The following is a 14,993-nucleotide window of genomic DNA, read 5'->3' as shown; positions in this document are numbered from 1 at the left end:
CTTGAAATTATGCCGGGATATTACGAAAGCCAGGAGATATAATTAAACATCTCAAAACAGAAGTAGGTGCTCCAGGGCGGCGTAAGGATGGATGTTTTTGATGACATGCTGATTTAAATGCAAGAGAGTCAATGGGTAGCACATGTGTTTGACACGATCTTTCTCGCGTGTATCTCGCGTGTATCTCGCGTGACACAGACCGCTCTAAGTTTTACCGTTTCGCTCACTGGAAACATCGACACAAGTGCCCTGGTTTGGGTTAAATAAGACAAGTTGTAAATACGTCATTTTGGATTGTGTAATGATAGAGGTTTCTTTGAATGATATTTTCAATTAAGCATTCGGTTACAGAGGTATTTTTAGAGGGGTCTGTTGTTAAATCAGGCTTGTAAGAAAAGCGTTTCATCGCGAAATCGTAAGAACCTTTTTCGGAGTGGTGTAGATTTTTCAGAGTTAAAACTGAATTAAAACATAATGTGTTTTCCGGATTTTAAGTGTCTTTTATTGTCTGCTTAGGTACTTGATGTTTGTCCCGCTTGGCTGTCTCTACAATATTTTTTGGCTTACTTGCAAAGCATTTGACGAGCTTCAGGTCGTTTGCTTTAAGAAGCTGCTACCAAAGAGCTAGTCCACATAAGAATAATATTGAATACAAGTCGAGGCTATTTGTTGATAACAGCTGGTCAAAACCACTCAGCGGCAAATAAATCTCTCGGGGTGTTTCTTTCTTTTCCAGCATGTAGTAATTTTACTAAACAGGAAGACAATCTTAGGATCATATATGATTCAGTAGTCACCACTTCTCCGCCGTTGGAAAAATAAGACAGAATCTTTCAGGACTAGTTTGAACCGCTGTTTTCGTCATTCTCCACAAGGATTAAAAAAAATCTGTTCGACAAAATTAAGAGGAACTACAAAAGCCAAAAAAAGCAACTCAAAGCAGTTTAATTTCTTTTAATTCATACAATCATTTTTTTATTTCATTTTTCGGTATTTTTAGTTCGTTGGTATGTATAGGGTTTGCTAAAACAAAGTAAAATCATGTAAAAATTGTTGACGCTAACTTTTTTGGACGATGTTGCGTAGTGTTTAACTATAAAACAGTTGCCGAGGAAATATTGTTACAAATTTGTGAGAGTTTTCAAGGTCATCCGACTAGAATTATAACCTATTTGGTGTTGCGTCTATACAAATTGTTGGCGAGTTGGTTTGTTTCTGCCCAGATCCTCACCATGAATATATCAAGGTCGCCGCAGCGGGAAGTTTAGTTCATTTATTATCGACAGCTGATTTATGAACTTTAGTTCAGTTTTCAAAAAGTCTCGGTTCACCACAATGAACCAAACGGTCAAGAATACAAGCAGGTACCTTAAGAGTCACAAACACAAACTGTGTCAGCCACGAAGCGTGCATGGTGTTTCTGTTATGTGATGTGTTCGTGAGTATTTGACAATTTTCACGGTGAACAACCTGGGTTTTGGTCACTTGTTGTCTGCAAAGAAAACTTGAAAGAAAATAATTGGTAACAAGTTTTCTCACGAAGTAAATGAGGTTTAAAAATGCTTGAGGAAACGCCTGACATTTTGAGTATTTTCAATGCACCGAAAAGATCATAATTACATTTTTACAGGCAAAAGTTTAAAACTTTTAAAATAAACACAATCTTGGAACTTCTCCGACAAAATGAAATCCTTATAGTGGAGCAGGTTTGCAGCCTCGATTATTCCCCAGCCTTTACTATCATCAATGAAAATATGCTGGGATAATGTGGAGGACAGTAGATTAACGCAATATCTATCGAGTCACAAAAAAGATCCACATTTTCTAGCTAGCGCGGTGCAAACATGCGTTTTGCTGGGATGACATGCCGTGTCAACGTTTTAACAATACTTACGTGTTTGACACCATCTTCCTTTGCAGCTGGGTTGACATTGACCTGCCCTTCTTCGTGCGTCACGTTCACGAGAAATATCGACACAGTTACCCTACACGAATAGGCCACTTCCGAATTCTCGCGGTTCAGTGATCTGGTACCGAAATTACGACGCGCGGACGAGGCTAAATGCGAAGTCGTCCTCTTCGGTATGAAGAGTAAAGTGCCGTGGTGCGTTCAGTTGTTAATTGCATTCTCCCTCAAGAATCAGTCATTGGGGCCAAGAAAATAAAGGAAATGATCACTTACGAGACAAGCCGGTCATCCTTAAACAAGAAGACTCCTGCCATTACCTTAAGCAAAGTGTAACGGAAAGTATAGAGAATATGAGTATTGATGTAAAGGGTTAAAACGTATTTATAGAATGTGTTGATGATGATAAGAACTGCAATTTAGAAGCTAAATTTGATCTCCTTCTTAGAAAGTATCAAGTGAGACTTGGCTATTTTTCTGTAAATCCTGGAAAATCTTGCAAGCATATTCTTGAATCAAATGACTCTAAAGGGGATGGGGAATACTGGATCGACCCTGAGGGCAAAGGAAACCCTTTGCAGGTGTATTGTGATATGAAAATTGACGGAGGTAGGTAAATGGTACCAAGAAATGATACCACATCACCACATCACACTGAGCGCAATGAAAGAACTCAGGTCACAATTGTCTTTCACTCAGCTGTGATTCTGCTGCAGTAAGAAACAAGGTCGTATGTTCCACGTGACCACGGTCAGTAACAGCACTGTTGAAGCTGTGGTCCAGTATTTCAGCGACCAGACGGATGTGCCTCCCGATTGATGTGGGTTTTTTCAGAGAATGGAAGACGACAACTCTAAGTCGGTCATGGAGTGTGTGAGTTGTAATTATCAGGGAAAATGGAGTCATGCTCTGGTTTATGTGGAAGTGAGGCTGTACAGATTTGCCGTATACGTTCCACCCAACTATCATTGGCATCTATTATATGGATACTGGTATTGCGATGACCCGTATTTTAGCCCCGGAAAATCTATGTGCGCTAAATTATTAGTTCAACCGAATATCATATCAATTTTTGGTTGACTTTCGACCCAGTGTGGAATTACAATTTCTCACTTTGTAAAAGACCGTTCAGTCCTTCGTTTGTTGACGCAGTAAGTAGTTTCTATGAAAAACCTCGACTACTGAGGGTAAGACACCAGTCGTTAGTTACCCCAGGGGGCGGGGGAAAGAAGTTTAGGGGGATCACATGGCTTTCAGGATGAACGGAGGGGGAATCAGTCGTCGTCAATAGAGTACAAGGGGGGAGACTATAGAAAATTGACTGCCAATTAACTGCCAGTTATGACATGAGACTTCATAAGAAAATTACAGAACCTTAAGGGAGAATCAGGTAAATTTTATCGTGACACAACTAGAATCCTCCTACTTCCCCCCCCCCCCCCTTTCCCCTGGCGAACATTGTCAAAACGAAGGGGGGAGGGGATGGTGGAGGAGAGTAGGGATGGGAAGGAGGGAACACCTGAAGCGAGCCGTTTTCAAGGTAATTCTGTATAACCATCTTAACGCCTAAATTATGTTTATACAAATTCAAAAACAATTTAGAATGGTCGAGACAGTAGTAGTAAAATCTCTTTGTTTAGATCTGATAGAATACAACATAAACTATACAAAAAAAAAAAAAAAAGCAAAGAACGAGTAGAAAAAAAAGTGACAGGACATAGCAGAATGCGATTCTCTAAAAATCTCGACTCAGTCAAACATATTGACGACTACCAAAAGATCATAAGGGGATCTTTTGCCACTATAAACCGACTAATTTACTGAGAAAGACTGGTTTTAATAGCTTAACGGCGCATCTGTTCGTTGATTAATACTTTATGCATTTATGAAACAAAACTTTCCATGATGATCAGGTTCTTACATCTCTGAATGTTTCCATTCAGATTAATGTTTGTCCGTTCGTTCGTTTCGCAATCGATAACGTGTTACGGACAAGTGAACTGAATAATTTGTCAAAGTTAGTCAGTTTAAACTGAAATAAGTCCATACAGTTTGCTACTAGCTTTTTTATATGCGTTTGTATTGACATCTAGTATACATAAACATAACAGCACGTCTGGTTTTGACCTTGAATGCAAACCAAAGTAAAATTAACTTAGAGCAGTCTAGAGTGCATTTGACCTAAAATTTACACAGTCACACGGAGATAACATTTTTGAATATACAACTGACATTATACATATAGCACTTCGTCAGATAAAAACCTCAGATGTAAGATTTTCAGGTTTGCTCGATAGCCTCAACACTGGCTTGTTCTCATAATGATCGGTGTTATATCGCTATACATTTTCCTTTCAATAAAGTAGTGTCATAAAGTAGTTTTTCATATCTTGCATATGCGTTGGCAATTTGCATGGTGACAAGGACAATTAAGGACTTTCTAGTGAGAGTTGGGAATATTGTTTTATAACAGTATCTGAACTTTGGAGTGGCGCAATTTATAAGCTATATGTGTCAGTAACGGGGGTTTGTCATCTAAGTTGTAAAATATGATTTACAACTTCAATATTCTCAGAAATAGAAGTATATTGGTTTAAATAAACTGTTCACGTTGCTAGTGTAATATGGTCCAATAAAAGCTTTTTGCATCGTAGTTGAGACCCAGTTTCACACTGTTTTAAAGAAATCTGCACCAAAATCGGCAACCTTTTTCAGTCCATTGTGAGGTTCTCAACAGTGACAACTCAATTCGCCAAAGATACGCATAGAAGTCACACAAAACGGGTTATCACAGTATACTTGGAAATTGTCAGAACTACATTACAATAACTTTGTGGCGACTATTTCATAATAACACTGAGTTACTTGGAACATTAAATCACCACGAGATCGATGATGTGACATGGAAAAGCGAGATGGCTGAGCGAAGTCGTGTAGCTTTTAATTATCAGCCGTTTAGAGATCATTATGTGGTCTATTCAGTCTTATATCCATATAATAAAAATAAAAGCTTGTTACAATGGGGATCAATTAAGACCCTGACTGTGGGCGTTTATCAAATCAGTTATCATTCGCGAAACAGCTAGGCTTCCAATCGCAGGCAACAGGCGACAACGAGTAAATTTTTTCGACGTGTGTTTCTTAAGTATCTACGAACGACATGCAGGCTTCTTGGCTGATTCAGTTTGTCTTTGTGACCCCTCATGTATTCCTGGTGTTGGTGGTGGCGAACAGGAACTTTTGTCGAAACATTTTAGAAACTCAAGTCGGTAAGTAATAGGCTTCGAGCCAGCTTCATTACATTCATTTTGTCTCTGCATCAACAATGTCCACATGCAAATGTCTCCTATCAGATTTTGCCTTAATTGGTCGCGTCATCAGCAAAACTGATGTTTTTGACGAGTTCAGATTCACCTTAAATGTATGGGAAACGGTTGTTGCTAGTCATGCAACATGGAATACTTAGTTTTAAGACACTGATTATTCAGTGCTATGTTGAACGTGTGGTGACAAATAGAGTCAAATTTCGTTTAGCATCGATTGGGGGAAGTACAGCCAAAAAGAGTTTACTTAAACAAGGCAAGCATCTGTTACGAATGTTCTCTGCAAAGACGTTACGTGATTTACCGCCTTGAGGTCATTTTTATGCATTTATTATGAGTTCTTATTGGCTCCTTGGGATATTTATCTTGGTTCTGGTTGGCCGTTTTGATAAACTTGCTTTTGGTTTATGTTACTTGATTGAAAATCGTTCATTCTAAAAATAAAAACCTTCCTTTCACTCATTTAAGTCGTTTCGATGAATATCCGTAACTTCAAAGGATAAGGAAGCGAGAGAAACCGTTCTCTCCCCTTACCAAAAAAATGTTAAACAAATTCAAACTAGTCAAACTACTAAAAGGGGCGAAAGGTGGTGATGAGAAAAGGATGAAAGAATTTGCAAGAATTGTATGTATCCTATTATACATCGGGATTAAATTGTGTTATTCAAAAGATAAGTTGTGCCTCTGTATCGTCGAGTTTTTGAGGCATTAACCACCAGGTGATCGCTAGTGTAGGATAGAAAATCAGGGGCTGTACTTCAAGTCTGGCATCTTTGAAGGGTTTGCTCGTTGGAGACTGTTATTTGGGCCCTTATACGATGTACTTATTTCATATGAAATAAAAGGTTAAAAGATCCCTCTTAAGATCCCTCTTGTTTTTAAGAGAATGTCTTAACTACAGTCAATAGAGAAGCTGTAACTAATGAATGAACCAAACTTCCCCTCCCGCGACTTTTGTTAAGTCCATTGTGAGATCCTAGGTGGTTCTTATAGAAGCAATGCCCAACAGATTATGTTAAACGACCGAGCTTAAAAATTTTCAGAACTGCATTACAATACATTTATACTGATTATTTTATCGCTGCATAAAGTTTTAGGCCACCCTGTATCAATATGAGGGTTTATGAAAGCAGTTATCAATTATAAACAAGTTTTCTTTCGCAGACAACGAGCGACTATAACCCAAGTTGTTCACTGTGAAAATTGTCAAATACTCGCGAACAATTCACATATCAGAGACACCATGCACAGTTTGTCTTTGTGACTCTTAATGTATTCTTGACCGCTTGATTCGTTGTGGTGAACAGACACTTTTTGGAAACTAATTAAATTGATAAATCAGCTGTCAATAATAAATGAACTAAACTTTCTCCCTGCGGCAACCTTTTTATATCTATTGTGAGGATGTGGTCAGAAACAAACCAACTCGCCAACGATTCGCACAGACGCACTACCAAATAGGTTATAATTCTAGTCGGATGACCTTGAAAACTCTCACGAATTTGTAATAATATTTTCTCGGCAACTGTCTTATAGTTAAACACTACACGCCATAGTCCAAAAAAGTTAGTTTCAACAATTTTTTAGCCAAGCCTTTACATACCAACGTACGAAAAATACCGAAAAATGAAATAAAAAAAAGGACCTTATGAATTAGAAGAAATTGACCTGCTTTGAGTTGCTTTCTTTGGCTTTTGTAGTTCTTCTTAATTTTGTCTGAGAGTTTTGTTTTTAATCCTTGTGGAGAATGATGATAACAGCAGTTCATAATAGTCCTGAAGGATTCTGTATTATTTTTCCAACAGCGGAGGAGTGGTGACTACTGAATGACCAGGGTGATTTATTTGCTGCTGAGTGGTTTTAGCAGCTATTATCAACAAATAGCCTCGAATTGGTATTCAATGTTATTCTTAGGTGGACTAGCTCTTTAGAAGTAGCTGCTTAAAGCAAATGACCTGAAACTCGTTGAATGCTTTGCAAGTGAGCAAAAAAATATTGTAGAGACAGCCAAGCGGGACAAACATCAAATACCTAAGCAGACTAGATAACTCTGAAGAATCTACACCACTCCTAAAAAGGTTCTTATGTTTTCGTAATGAAGTGCTTTCCTTACAAACTTGATTTCACAGCAGTCCCCTCTAAAAAATACCTCTGCAACCGAATGCTTAATTGAAAATATCATTCAGAGAAACTTATACTATTGCACAATCCAAAATGACGTATTTACAACTGGTCTTATTTAACCCAAACCAGGGCACTTGTGCCGATATTTCTAGTGAGCGAAACGGTAAAACTAAGAGCGGTCAGTGTCACGCGAGATACAAGCGGGAAAGATGGTTCAAACACGTATGCTATCCATTGATTCTCCTGTATTTAAATCAGCATGTCACCAAAAAGATCCATTCTTACGCCGCCCTAGAGCACCTAACTCTGTTCTGCGTTAGTTAATCAAGTATCTCGGCATAATTTCAAGGGTGAAAGTTTAGTTTGACTGACACAGCACGATCCTCTCATACGAGCAGCGCCATTTTTAAACTCGTGAATTGCACGCATGCGTAAGAGCGAGTTGTAGATATGGTGTGCAGAATGGCACTCGCTCGCTCGCTCGACTGGTTTATTCCTGTAAACTTGAACCAGAAACAAAAATGATACATGTTGTCAAATGTAATAGCATGATCATATCAATTGTAATGCATTCTTATCCAAAGGTTACTTTGTTTCCTTGCTACATTAGCGCACACTGAACTACTGCTCGTACTCTAAATATGACAATCAACCACAAAATTCCCTAAACCAGATAACATTAAACATAATCAAAAAAATCATGTAAGTCATCTGTCAATTCACGAGTTTGCTCACAGAGCACTTCGATATTTTTCAAGTTTTGAACTGTTTATTTATCGACCTCGTAAGAAATGATAATATGTTAACAACTCTTAATTGGTCTATGAATTCACTCGCGTTATCCTATAATATTCAAACGTTTCGTTTGGGCAAAACCCTCGTGAAAACATTTCACTTTTTTAAGGCCACTAATTATAAGTCGGTAGTTAAGTATGTGTTTATCCTGTCGGTAACTGTTTAACGAACAAAAATCTTCCAAAAGTCTCCCTTTGACAAATTTATAGAGGTATCGTTCTTATTGTCGTCGCACAGGCGATGTATCCCGGTTGTCTTCCAGCGATAGTGCTTACCAACAATTGCAGTGAGATCGTACAAACGTGTTTCGCCTTGTTTATTTTTATGCCCCCACTTCCCTTCGAAGTTCGAAGATTTGTCGGATCCCCATCTGGAACAATTCCTGGAGAGATAAGAGTTGTCATCTTTCATTCTAACAAAAGAGAGACACGAGTTTGGTCGGGTGTTCGTCTGATTGCTAAAATACTCGACTACAGCTTCACCAGAGCTGTTAGCGGCCGTGGTCACGTGGAACGTACGTCCCTGTTGTTTACTGCAGTGGAATCTCATCTGAGTGAATTGCAAGTGTCCTCTGAGTTCTTTCATGGCGCTAATTGTGATACCCATTTTGTGATTGGTGAATTTGATGATCCCGCGGTACGATGGCTCAGCGGTCCAAGCGGGAGGAGTGGTCGGGTTATCTACCATAAAGATGGATGTAAGAAGCCAGCCTCCTAGCAATATTAAATAAAGACGATACATCTCACATCAATTCTAAAGTGTTCTAGGTAGAAATGTGAAATCTTAAATAGTGTGTATATCTCGATAGTTTTAATGATTTGAACATGACAGATAGCGATGCACATTTTTATGCGGTATCATCTCTTGGTACCTTTCACCTACCTCCGTCAGTTTTCATATCACAGTAGACCTTCAAAGAGTTTCCTTTGCCCTCAGGGTCGATCCAGTATTCCCCATCTCCTTTAGAGTCATTTGACTCAAGAACATGCTTGCAAGATTTCCCAGGATTTGCAGCAAAATGGCCAAGCCTCACTTGATAAATTTCAAAGAAATAGATAAAAATTTAGTTTCGAAATCGCAGTTTTTATCATCATCAACACAATCTATAAATGTAGTTTGTGTAGTGTGATCGTCCGGGTGTGTGTAGTTCTGAAAAGAACTGTTGTTGGTGACTGACGTTTCGACTATCTGTGCGATAGTCATCTTCAGAGTCAAGTGAGGAGTAGTTGTCAGTCGATGATGTTATAAGGTCTGGTCTGTTGAACGTGATTGGTCTGTTTAGCCGTGATGTGATTGGCTGGAAGACTCGTGTAGAGTTGTTAACAGTCATTGGTCGGTTTCGATCCGTCTGTTGTTTGTCGGTCTGTTTGTCGGTTTGTTCACGTCGTTAATGAGTCGTTTGTAAGGTGCTGGTAATTGTTGACATCTGTTGAGAGGCGTCTGTTCTAAGTTAGTGAACCAGCTTTCCAGAGTCAGTCGTTGAAAATAGTTTGTACTGTAGGTTAAGCATTTAGCAGAGTCCCAGTCGATTCTGTGATTAGTTTGTCGGTGATGTTCAGAAATGTGATTGTTTGCATCGCCATTTCTAGTTGCTCGTTTGTGTTCAGTTAGTCGCGTGTTAAGGTTTCTACCAGTCTCACCAATGTAGGAGGCCTGGCAGTCGGAGCATTCGATCTTATAAATCGCTCCCTGTCTGTTGTTGGGTTCGTCTTTGTCTTTAACGTTGGTCAGCAAATGTCGTAAAGTAGTAATAGGCCTGTGAGCTACGCGAATGTTGTAAGGTTGTAGGATCCGCGCGATAGCCTCAGAAGTGCCTTTGATGTAGGGTATAGCAGCTGTAGTCGTGATAGATGTGGAGTCCCTGTTAGTTTCTGTAGTGTCGGTAACTCTGTGAGTGTTTCGTCTAATGAAGTCAGTGTTGTAGTTGTTTTTGTCAAAAACGCGGTCAAGGTACTTGTTTTCGTCAGATAAACTGTCCGGTGTGTTGCAAACAAGTTGCGCTCGTCTTGTCAATGTCTTGATAGTCGTAGCTTTGTGGGAAGTCGGGTTGTAGGATGATTCGTCAAGAAGTCTGTCGGTATGCGTCGGTTTTCTGTATATTGTTGTTCGTAGTTCGTTGTTGTTTCGGCTTACCAAACAGTCGAGAAAAGGAAGCTTGCCGTCTTCTTCGATCTCCCTGGTAAACTGAATGTCGGTGTTTTGTTCGTTAAGGTGATTGTGAAAAGCGTCAATTTCGTCTTTGTGTACGGCGGTAAATGTGTCGTCAACGTAGCGTAACCAAAGCGGTATGGTTTGTCGGCAAGTTGCAAGGGCGCGTTCCATCGAGGAACGCGCCCTTGCAACTTGCCGACAAACCATACCGCTTTGGTTACGCTACGTTGACGACACATTTACCGCCGTACACAAAGACGAAATTGACGCTTTTCACAATCACCTTAACGAACAAAACACCGACATTCAGTTTACCAGGGAGATCGAAGAAGACGGCAAGCTTCCTTTTCTCGACTGTTTGGTAAGCCGAAACAACAACGAACTACGAACAACAATATACAGAAAACCGACGCATACCGACAGACTTCTTGACGAATCATCCTACAACCCGACTTCCCACAAAGCTACGACTATCAAGACATTGACAAGACGAGCGCAACTTGTTTGCAACACACCGGACAGTTTATCTGACGAAAACAAGTACCTTGACCGCGTTTTTGACAAAAACAACTACAACACTGACTTCATTAGACGAAACACTCACAGAGTTACCGACACTACAGAAACTAACAGGGACTCCACATCTATCACGACTACAGCTGCTATACCCTACATCAAAGGCACTTCTGAGGCTATCGCGCGGATCCTACAACCTTACAACATTCGCGTAGCTCACAGGCCTATTACTACTTTACGACATTTGCTGACCAACGTTAAAGACAAAGACGAACCCAACAACAGACAGGGAGCGATTTATAAGATCGAATGCTCCGACTGCCAGGCCTCCTACATTGGTGAGACTGGTAGAAACCTTAACACGCGACTAACTGAACACAAACGAGCAACTAGAAATGGCGATGCAAACAATCACATTTCTGAACATCACCGACAAACTAATCACAGAATCGACTGGGACTCTGCTAAATGCTTAACCTACAGTACAAACTATTTTCAACGACTGACTCTGGAAAGCTGGTTCACTAACTTAGAACAGACGCCTCTCAACAGATGTCAACAATTACCAGCACCTTACAAACGACTCATTAACGACGTGAACAAACCGACAAACAGACCGACAAACAACAGACGGATCGAAACCGACCAATGACTGTTAACAACTCTACACGAGTCTTCCAGCCAATCACATCACGGCTAAACAGACCAATCACGTTCAACAGACCAGACCTTATAACATCATCGACTGACAACTACTCCTCACTTGACTCTGAAGATGACTATCGCACAGATAGTCGAAACGTCAGTCACCAACAACAGTTCTTTTCAGAACTACACACACCCGGACGATCACACTACACAAACTACTGATACTCCTGGGTTCAAACCATTTACTCAATCTATAAATGTGCTGTAACCCTTTACATCAATTCTCATTCTCTCTATACTTTTCGTGACACTTTGCCCACGGTAACGACAGGGAGTCTTCGTTTAATGATCAACGACTTGTCTCGTAGGTGATCATTTCCTTTATTTCCTTAAACCTCCTGACTGATTCCTAGGGGAGAATGTAATAAACAACTGAACACACGGCAACATGGAATCAATTTTTATAATAAAGAAGCAAAACTTGTGAATGATGACGCCATTTATGCGTCTGTCCTCCAGACATGAGACACGAGATCATGGGTACGAACCAATCATATAGTCACTCTAAGGTCAAAGTCTCACTGATTCTTTTCTTAGCATTTCTATAGCATATGAAAACGATAGAACAAAACTAAAGAAGCCCTGATGGTTTAGGTTTTCTTACCCGTCAGGCATCCCGGCCCCTTGTACCCCGGATGACACTGACAGTCTTCTTCCCCAATGCAAATTTTTGGAACACAGGACACCTATGATAAGCAAATTTAACAAAGCTGTTGGATACAAAGAACCACTGACCATGTTGTCTTGGGTCTGTTCATCAATCGGTCATAGAGGACGTCAAATTAATATAAAAACAAAAAGAACTAAAGTGACGCACGATGTACAGCTGAGTGATGATGACATCTTCCCTGATCTATTTCGTTACAGACTCACGGAAACATAGAATACATCTGTTTTATATCAGTAACGATGTAAAATCTCATCATTGGTGACGTCATTAACGTGTCTGTCCTCCGGTGGCTAAGAACCAATCAAAGTGTGTACATAGTTCACCTATTTACATCTATAAACAGAAATGTATATAGCACATACACATATAACGGGAAGAGAAAAATACAGCGGTTGTAAGGTTGTTTGCAAAGAAACCAGAACTTTATTTGGAATGTTTGAGAAGTGATAGCAGATTAAATAATTCAAAATTAATTCCTACATAAAATAACTCGACAAGTGTTTCATGCAAACCTACCGGAACAGCACCGTTGTAAACATATCCCTGCCTGTGTTTAAAGTCGCCAGGTTTGGATATTCGCGATTGGTTATTTAATTCACACATTTGATGCTTATGCCTACTGCTTTTGGCTTGAAGATTATATGAATGACAGGTGTCATTTGCCATGCACTTCAAAGCACACTCAGAGTAGTCGGAAACGTTGAATTTGATGAATTGGTGACCAAATAAGGCATACTCTGTGAGAATGAAGGCAAAAGTAGTTTTGACATAAAGAAACTCGAAACGAACTTTCATACCACTTGGTTTATTAGCAACACAAGTCAATTTCGTCATAGTGAGTTTTTAATTATTTTTTCTTCGTTATTTAATTCTTCCTGTGCTTATTATCCCTGTAGTTGCATGTCTTAACGTGCCCAATATAGTTTATCGCCTGTACAAAACCAAACGAACGATGCGAAGCAACGCAAAGCGATAAAAGTATATTATGACCGAAACAAGCTGAATCTACACTGGACTATAACAGACATAGAACTTACCCGCACATATGAAACAAAAGAAGCACACGGTACTAAACTAATTAACAAAAGCTGCAAGAACACAAAAAGCTAAGCTAAGCCAAAAAAACAGATAGTGCCAACAAAAAGAATTACGTAATCGTGGCGCCCAAAATCACTTTGGTGCTCCACAAAGTGAAATCTGAATCGTGGAACCCTAAAACTTCAAATTTTGTAGATGAACTTTGAAGGTCATCACAACTCAAATAAACTCAAATTAACTTTGTTGAAATTTTCATCGCATCCTAACTTACCGTCATGGCTCTCGAACACAACTGAACAGCTTTCCGAATGTCGTGCAGCAGGGAAGACAAGATACGGTCTCAAAAAAAACAAAAATGGAATGTAGATGCCAAGTAACATGATAAAACTGGAACAAACAAGATAATGCAACTCACTAAATGGCATTTGACACAAGTTTTAGAATGACAGGATACGTCAAACAAACCCACATAGCTTAAAATGGCAACAGTCCCAATTTTTTTTCTTTCCTTAACATGCGTCTGGCTAAATAACATTCCTGGCGCATTAGAAAACAATATTGGGCAAATAGCGTTTTTTCTAAAAGAAACTGCAACTGTTTTGTTCTTTTTTGTTTTGGGCTTACGCCTGTCTGTGGCCTACTTTTCATAACAACGCAAAAGTTAAGTTATAAATCATTTATTAGTTTCATTGCAAAGTATTTTTATTTTTAAACTTCGTTAAGTCGGCGAAATATGAAAGTATATAAATAATACCCAGTAGCACGTACCTTCTATTTGTGCTAATTAGCCATGGTAACCCTTAGAATGAAGAAATCCGTTGACGACCTAAATTGGAACAAGAAAATGAATATTGAAACTGATAAATCACCCAAGGATGGAAACGCTGAAGAAAGTAATAAGTAGAGAAACCCAAGAATGATTTTTATCGCTGCTCAGGGAAAAAAACCGTTTCTAGGCGAGAATTTTTACTAGCTAACGGACTACGAACAATATTCTCATCTCTTGGGCGTTTAAACTAAGTAAAAATGAGTTATGACTGATTGTTTGATCAATCGATCAGTCGAAAATTGTGATCGCTGGAGTTGATGTCAATTACTTCCGGCTGGCTCACAAATCCGGAAGATAAGAGAAGGCAGCGATTCCAAAAGTTGACATCCTCACATAGAATGAAAGATATTGGGTGATACACGCACAGTCACTCATAATTAATCGTTCACTTCGAAATTTGTTTTCCAATCGCTTTACAAGTCTTAACTCTGTAAGGAAGATTCTTCGATAATTTCAAAAGAATTTATAATCTCAATGACTACAAAACAAGCCAGTGAGGTTATTTTAGGGCAATGTTAGACTAGCACTGGCTAATAAATGCTTAATAATTATTGAACAATAACTGTAGTTCTGCCGGATCAAGATTTACCTCAGAGCTATAAAGATTACTGGAAACACAGATCTCCAGAAGTAAAAGTTGTTTCAGACTGTGGTTTTCCTCGTGGTTAATCAGAAAAATTACCAAAATAATACATCCGATCAGTTTGTTGAATTAAAAAACGAATTTTTTTCGGAATTTGCCAACATTCGGAGTTGGTCAGACAACAGTTTGAAAATGCTAACTTTTTCCACTTAGAAACACACATGCAATTTCAGAGGTACTCACTATCCGGTCAGAGAGGAGAAATCTTTCGACTTTCCACGAAAAACTTATGGCAAATTATACTGCTAGGAAAAAATGGATGTTTTACTTTCCCAGCGCAGCTCTGAGTG

General features: G+C 39.2%; 1 protein-coding gene across 4 annotated transcripts; it reads right to left on the bottom strand.

Annotated features, from left to right (window-relative positions):
- Positions 1–7,970: 7,970 nt before the first annotated feature.
- Positions 7,971–14,993, bottom strand: LOC131769777 (uncharacterized). 4 transcript variants are annotated; one of them, XM_059085497.2, is made up of 7 exons: positions 14,650–14,993; positions 14,000–14,057; positions 13,503–13,618; positions 12,710–12,930; positions 12,128–12,209; positions 9,031–9,180; positions 7,971–8,861 (listed from the first exon to the last, which is right to left on the bottom strand). In XM_059085497.2, the coding sequence occupies exons 3-7, from the start codon at positions 13,609–13,611 to the stop codon at positions 8,311–8,313; spliced, it is 1,113 nt and encodes a 370-aa protein (XP_058941480.2). In that variant the 5' UTR covers positions 13,612–13,618; positions 14,000–14,057; positions 14,650–14,993; the 3' UTR covers positions 7,971–8,310. The 4 variants fall into 4 exon arrangements, with proteins under 4 accessions (XP_058941480.2, XP_058941478.2, XP_058941479.2 ...); XM_059085495.2 differs by having other exon boundaries at positions 14,844–14,993; XM_059085496.2 differs by having other exon boundaries at positions 14,887–14,993.

Source organism: Pocillopora verrucosa, chromosome 8, assembly GCF_036669915.1.
Source record: "Pocillopora verrucosa isolate sample1 chromosome 8, ASM3666991v2, whole genome shotgun sequence".
Lineage (NCBI taxonomy): Eukaryota > Metazoa > Cnidaria > Anthozoa > Scleractinia > Pocilloporidae > Pocillopora > Pocillopora verrucosa.
The sequence above is the reverse complement of the archived record's forward strand: the minus strand, read 5'-3'. Positions and strand labels throughout refer to the sequence as shown.